The sequence below is a fragment of the Bufo bufo genome, chromosome 3 (genome assembly GCF_905171765.1).
Source record: "Bufo bufo chromosome 3, aBufBuf1.1, whole genome shotgun sequence".
Classification (NCBI taxonomy): domain Eukaryota; kingdom Metazoa; phylum Chordata; class Amphibia; order Anura; family Bufonidae; genus Bufo; species Bufo bufo.
Window position 1 is genome coordinate 433313651 of NC_053391.1, and position 7279 is coordinate 433320929.

At 44.4% G+C, this 7279-nt stretch overlaps 1 protein-coding gene across 2 annotated transcripts in view; it reads left to right on the plus strand.

The window, feature by feature from the left end:
- TAB3 (TGF-beta activated kinase 1 (MAP3K7) binding protein 3) overlaps positions 1 to 6520 on the plus strand; it is a 64785-nt gene extending 58265 nt beyond the window's left edge. For both annotated transcript variants that reach the window (XM_040424997.1, XM_040424998.1), the window contains exons 7-8: positions 4941 to 5048; positions 6123 to 6520. In XM_040424997.1, coding sequence (XP_040280931.1) covers positions 4941 to 5048; positions 6123 to 6262 — 248 coding nt within the window. In that variant the 3' untranslated portion in view covers positions 6263 to 6520. The remainder of the gene's footprint in view (positions 1 to 4940; positions 5049 to 6122) is intronic.
- The last annotated feature ends 759 nt before the right edge of the window (positions 6521 to 7279 follow it).

A 7279-nucleotide genomic window follows, 5' to 3' on the forward strand; every position in this document is an offset into this window, starting at 1 on the left:
TGGACCATGTGATGAGCGCAGTGACATCATCAAAGGTCCTATTCGTCAAAGAAGACAGAAGAGAAGCCGGCTGCGCGATCAAGTGGATTAAGGTGAGTTGAATAATTTTTTCTTTTTTTAACCCCTCCAGCACTATTGTACTATGCATTCTGTATTAACAATACTATTATTTTCCTTTATAACCATGTTATAAGGGGAAATAAAAAAAATCTACACAACACCTAACCCAAACCCGAACTTCTGTGAAGAAGTCCGGGTTCGGGTCTGGGTACCAAACATGGCGATTTTTCTCACGCGTATGCAAAACGCATTACAATGTTTTGCACCCGCGTGGAAAAAACGCAAACATGAAACGCAATCGCAGTGAAAACTGACTTGTTTTACTGTCAAAATCACACCATTTTCCCTGAACGCATCCGGCACCAATCCGCAACGCCCGTGTGAAAGAGGCCTAATTGTGCAGATTTGCCTTTCAGCAGCTTTAGAAAGCTGGTTGTCCTGATATTATATTTATGGATGTAGTGTATACAGAATGTATGTACCATGTGTGGCTTCAATTACATCTCTGTGCTGGTTGTGACCCAGCTTTCCCAGATTGCTGAATTCCAAATTTGCCTAGTTGCGTAGTGATAAATCCCTTGACATAGCTAGAACAATGTGTCTTTCAGGGTCCTGGAAAAGCTGGGTGACAAGACTGTAGCGCTGCATTAGTGACAATAAATTATGTTGCCCTGGTTGCATATGGTAGATTCACATAATGTGTCAGGGCAGCATTGTGTGCATTTTATAAATCCAAATTTTCCCCCTATCAGAGCTCCGGAGACATTATCCAGCTTTCCCAGACTACAGAATACCAGATCAGCCTATTTATGAATTGGTTAATCCCCAGTATTGTAGAATACCTAGCTGGATTTGCTAGCCAGGGACTTGAAAAAGGTGAGTAAGAATCCCAGTGACAAATCCTCTATACCAGGGGTGTCAAACTCAAATTCATCGGGGGCCGCATCAGCAGTTTGGTCACCCTCAAAGGGCCGGAAAACTTAGTTACTTGGCTTGGCCCTTGGGGATCTCGGACGCCACTTCCACACTTTGGCCGGGGGCTCGGTGGAGCTGATGAGGTGTTTTATCCTAATGAGAAAGATTTCATAATAAGTATTTGGAGAAGGTGCAGAGGGATAGCAGAGCAGGGAGAGGCTGGTGCTGCTACTAGGGGGTCATACCATGGGGGAGTAATAAAGCCCACCATAATGCCCCCCCCCCCCCCCCCAGTGCCAGTAATAATTCTCCTTATAATGTGACAGTGCAAAAAATACCCCCTTGTAATGCGTCCATTTGAGCTAATGTCCTCATAGTGCCCCCATAATGTGCCAGTATAAAATACCCCTTCTTAGTGTCCCCCGTAGATGACCCCATAGTACTCCTCCCCCCTTCCCCATAGTACCCACCATGTGTCCCAGTATAAAATTGTACTGTACAGAGAGCCCATATAAAATACCCCTTCTTTGTGGCCTCAGTAGATGCCCCTATAGTGCCCCCAATCATGTGCCAGTATTAACAGCCCCCCCCGTGCCAGTAATAATAGCCCCCTATGCCAGTAATAGCAGCCCCTAGTAATAAGAGCCCCTCTGTGTCAGTAATAACAGCCCCCAGTAATAAGAGCCCCTCTGTGTCAGTAATAACAGCCCCCAGTAATAACAGCCCCTCTGTGCCAGTAATAACAGCCCCCAGTAATAAGAGCCCCTCTGTGCCAGTAATAACAGCCCCCAGTAATAAGAGCCCCTCTGTGCCAGTAATAACAGCCCCCAGTAATAAGAGCCCCTCTGTGTCAGTAATAACAGCCCCCAGTAATAACAGCCCCTCTGTGTCAGTAATAACAGCCCCCAGTAATAAGAGCCCCTCTGTGCCAGTAATAACAGCCCCCAGTAATAACAGCCCCTCTGTGTCAGTAATAACAGCCCCTCTGTGCCAGTAATAGCCCCCAGTAATAAGAGCCCCTCTGTGTCAGTAATAACAGCCCCCCATTTGCCAGTAATAACAGTCCCCCCTTTGCCAGTAATAACAGTCCCCCCTTTGCCAGTAATAACAGTCCCCCCTTTGCCAGTAATAACAGTCCCCCCTTTGCCAGTAATAACAGTCCCCCCTTTGCCAGTAATAACAGTCCCCCCTTTGCCAGTAATAACAGTCCCCCCTTTGCCAGTAATAACAGTCCCCCCTTTGCCAGTAATAACAGTCCCCCCTTTGCCAGTAATAACAGTCCCCCCTTTGCCAGTCCCCCCTTTGCCAGTAATAACAGTCCCCCCTTTGCCAGTCCCCCCTTTGCCAGTAATAACAGTCCCCCCTTTGCCAGTAATAACAGTCCCCCCTTTGCCAGTAATAACAGTCCCCCCTTTGCCAGTAATAACAGTCCCCCCTTTGCCAGTAATAACAGTCCCCCCTTTGCCAGTAATAACAGTCCCCCCTTTGCCAGTAATAACAGTCCCCCCTTTGCCAGTAATAACAGCCCCCGCCAGTAATAACAGCCCCCCCTTTGCCAGTAATATCAAACAGCCCCCCCTTTGCCAGTAATAACAGCCCCCGCCAGTAAAAGTATTGTACATAATAAAAAAAAAAACACATACTTACCTCCATGTCAGTAATGCGATGCAGGCCTCTTCTGGCCTGTGTCCCACGCTGTATGGCTCAGGCAGCGCGATGACGTCATCGCGCCGCCTGCGCCGGCCTCTGATGGGCTACAGGCACTAGGCCGGCAGCCTATCAGAGGAAGGGAAAGGGACACTCCTCTCCCTCCTCTACCGCAGCACAGGCAGGCATCTGTATCGCTGTCCTGATGACGGCGATACAGATGACTGGAGATGAGCGCTTCCACAATGGAAGCGCTCATCTCCCTGTGCCCAGCCGCCGCCGCCAGCTCGCTCGCTGCGCGGGCCACATGACGAGGTCTGGCGGGCCGGATTCGGCCCGCGGGCCTTGTGTTTGACACCCGTGCTCTATACTGTACCATAGCTAGACAGATTTGTCATTCTGGGTCTGTGGAAAAATGGGTAATACATTATGTGGAGCTGTGATAGGGACTGCTATGTACTAAGTCTATCCAAGTAAGCCCTTTTCTTCATTCCAAAATAGTGCTATATAGCTAGGCTGATTTGCCTTTTAGGGTCCTGGGAAAGCTTGGTTACCACCATGTGGAGTTATAATGGGGACTGCTAAATAAATCCATTCTCACTTCTAAATAGTTCCATAGTTTGGCAGATTTGCCTTTCAGGCCCCTGGGAAAGTTGGGTTACTTGCATATTGTACGGGTAACGTTATCTGGATAGTGTATACAGCTCCACAAGACTTGTAATCCAGCTTTCCTACACAGATGGATGTCATATTTGCCTAGACAGACAGTGAGAAATGCTTCTTGCCTATATAGGTAAACTTGACATTCCGTGGCGCTTTCTGTAGTGTCGGTGCACTGGTACTGTCTAGCATCCCTACACACAATAAGGAGAAGATTTTGTAAGAAGCTGCCGGTTTCCAGTGCTTTCACAGTGCTTGATGTGTATTGGAGAGAAACACCGCCCTTTTCTGAACTTACTGTGTAACTGTGAGGTCATGTTAGTGCACATAAACTGATGACAGCCTCTCTCCAGCCAAAGATGGAGAGGCAAGGAGGAATGAGGGACTTGTCTGACTCCTGTAATTCTCCTGAATCTACTTTCTGTAGCAGTTTGAAAATGTGTAGGCAGAAAGCGGTAAAGACAAACTTCTCTTAGCAGATAATACTGTTTCCTTGGAACTTCTGCTGCAAAACGTGATATGTATCAAACTGTGACACTGCCCCTGAATTGTCTTGTATTGCAGTTTTAAACATCCAGAATTCGGTTGGTTGATACTTGTTTTAATTGCATTCCATATGTTTGTAGAAAAGGTCACCTTCTCATATTTTACAACTTTATATATAATATATGTAACGGAACGCCTAGCACCCCGACCGGGTACCTCCGTCGATAGATGCTCCTAGTGCTTCCAGAGGACTCCACGCACTCCACTTGACACCGTCAGCACTGCAGACCCCACAAACCGCCGAAGCTTGGTGGAGGTCTCGCCGTCTCCTACCCACCCTGGACCTACGACAAGGCTCCAGTGGGTGAACCTCTCCTAAATGCAGAGACAGGAACCAGGAACAAGCTCTTACAAGAGCTTATACTCAGGGGAGTATTGTGATATAGCAATCCCCAATAGTGTAGTTATCCCATGAGCCAAACATGAGCCAAAACTTCATGAAGGTATAAAAACAGGAACTCTATTTGAACACACAAGCATTTTATACACATCTTCCAACAAGGTTACCACCCACAGGGTTTTGTAAAAACAGCCAATAACCACGTACAATACACTCAGACACTCCCACACAAAATCCACCCCTCTGCCCGTGATAGAATTACCTCACACTGGGTTGATGCAATCATCACAGGCAGGCGAATACACAATATCCTCTGTCCTGGAGACAACCGAGACGTAATTCAATTATCTCTCAGGACAAAGGACATCGCCTGTACACACAGAGAGACAATGGAACAGACCTCCCTACTCAACGTATACAATGTCCTACCCTTTTCAATACACATAGACATTTAACATCCCAAAATGGCACGAATTAGACCAGGGTTCAAGTTAGTCCAAGTCCTTTGTGAACAAATGAGGCCTGGCTGATGAGAGGGCCCATAATCCTGGGGCAAGAGGCTGGTAGCCAGGCTTCTCCACCACCCAGTGGCGAGGTTGGTTTCGCCACAATATACATATAGTTTTATATACTTTTTTGATGTTTTTGAGTGTCTTTATGATTAATAAGTAATGACTATACAATGTATGTTTTCACTTTTAATACTTTCGTGTTATCCAATTAATTTAATTTAAGAAAATAAACTTTTTTGTTTTTATTTTTTTCATTATAGAATCTACTGAGTCTTCATCCGGAGAACGGAAAGCTAGAAGAATAAGTGTGACTTCAAAATTAAAAGTTGAGCCACCTGATATTCCTAATCCAAGTGCTGTGGACATTGGTACATATTAATTTAGATTTCCATTCTGAATGCTATTCTTCTTGTCATGTATAGTACCTACAAGCTACTCTAGTGTTATATAAATGTTTTAAGGATTTGTCAGCCATTTACACATTTTTCTTAAAGAGGTTCTACAGTGGGTAGATACTGATGACCTATCCATATATCCTCAGGATAGGTAATCCGTATCAGATCGGTGGGGTCTGACACCCAATCAGCTGTTTGAAGAGGGTGTAGCACTCACTCAAGCGCTGCATCCTCTTCAAGATTACACTGCTTGTCTTCTCTCTTGTCGTGGCGGTGCAGATTAATTAGAGCTGCTTATCCCATTCACTTGTAATTACACTTCGCTGCCAGCGAGATGACACACACGAACACCGCCTCCTCTTCAAACAGTTGATTGGCGGGGGTCCCAGATGTCAAAACCTACCTATCTGATTTTGATGGCCTATCCTGAGGATAGGCCATCAATATGTACTGTCTGCACAACTCCTTTAAGCCTAATATAAAATATATGTTGTGTTTCCTGATTTGCTGTTTAGACTTGGTCAGGGTCAGGTTATCAGACGTCTGGTTTAGAGTCCCAGGATGAATTGCTGGAGACCTAGATAATGCGGGATTGCACCACTGACCGTGAAATGAATGCACATTATGTGAATTAACGGTCAACTGCAATTATGTTGCAATTTGAGAACGTTTTCTTTAATTCACTGCATACCCTGTACATTGTGAGCATTTTCTGCAATTCTGTGTGGAAAAAACAGCATATCAGCTCAGTCATACGACCATTTCCAGTCTGGGAAACACAGCCCGTTTGTTGGCCTTTTATCCCAGATTGATGTATTCATCAGTATGGGAGTAAAATAGACCTGCAGTCAGATAGGAACTCATTGTATCATAAATGGCTATGATGCAGTGAGTTCAGGTCTGATGAGTTGCTATCTGTCCGGGATATGCAGCAGACACACGGGCATGTTTCCCAGACTGCAAACAGTTGCATGCATGAGCCCTATTACACTTTTATGCATTTTGTATAGTGTCTTGTTTACATACATGGCATTGTCTGTCTTCCAGCTAATCGAAACAGGCCCAGTCAGAGACCAGCAAGAGATGAAGATTTTGAAGGGTCTCCATGGAACTGCAATAGCTGTACTTTTCTCAATCACCCGGCACTAAATCGCTGTGAGCAGTGTGAGATGCCTCGGTTCACCTGAGCTCTCCGCCTACTGCTTCACTTTTGCTTGAAGTTTTTTTTTTTTGTAAAGATACTACTATCTAGCATGCACGAGAAAGTAAAGGGACCTTTCTCTAATTTAATCCACAAGCTGAGCCCAACTCCAGTGCTGCAGTTAGAGACACATTGGTCACAAGTTATGAGTGAGCAGGACTGTTTTGTTGGTGATCCACCAAAACCCTCTCTGCAGTTTCGTGAATGATGGAGATTTCAAAATGCTGGTCATTTGGTTTCTTCTCCAAGACGAGATGTTGTGGAGGGGCACTTGAGGATGTAGTTTTGTAGACCAATTAATTGGATTTATGAGTTGGAAGACAGAATACACAAACAAAAAAAGAAATGTTGCGCTTCCCAGAAGTATCCTACTGAAAGAAGACTTTGGCAGGGAGCAGGTGTTGTAGTATAAAATATCTTATAAAGCATACTTACAGAGACGTAATTGCTGCTTTTTTTCAGGGTAATTAAGTCCATACAAAATGAAAAATGCTGTTCTAAAATGTTGCTGGTGATAAGAAAGCAAGGTTTTAGCCCTCTCTTTTAGAGCACATTATCTGATGTGATAATGCAGTCCCTTTTTTTAGTTTTTGTTGTGTCCCGCAGGCTGTATCATTAAACTACTGGTTATGTTCACAATTTTAATATATAAAAAGCTAAAGATGGAAATATTACTGCATGTGTTAAGTCTGTATTCCTGTTCAAGTGATTCCTCCAAAGCTGTTAGGCACATTAAGTGTGACCATCTTGTATGATTATTCGCGGCACTTCTGCCAAGCGCTGATTTAAGTTCTCTGAAATGTATACACTAATATATATCTATATGTTGTATATTTATCAGCAGTCAAGATCAAGAAGTCAATCGTCCAACTAATCCTAATGTATACTACAGCATTATTTTATCTATTCACTGGATTGTGATATTTCGCAAAAAAGTGGACACGTCCAGACCCTATGGTGTTAAGTGTGTGTATTGATGCACACATTCTTGGTTTCCTTCATT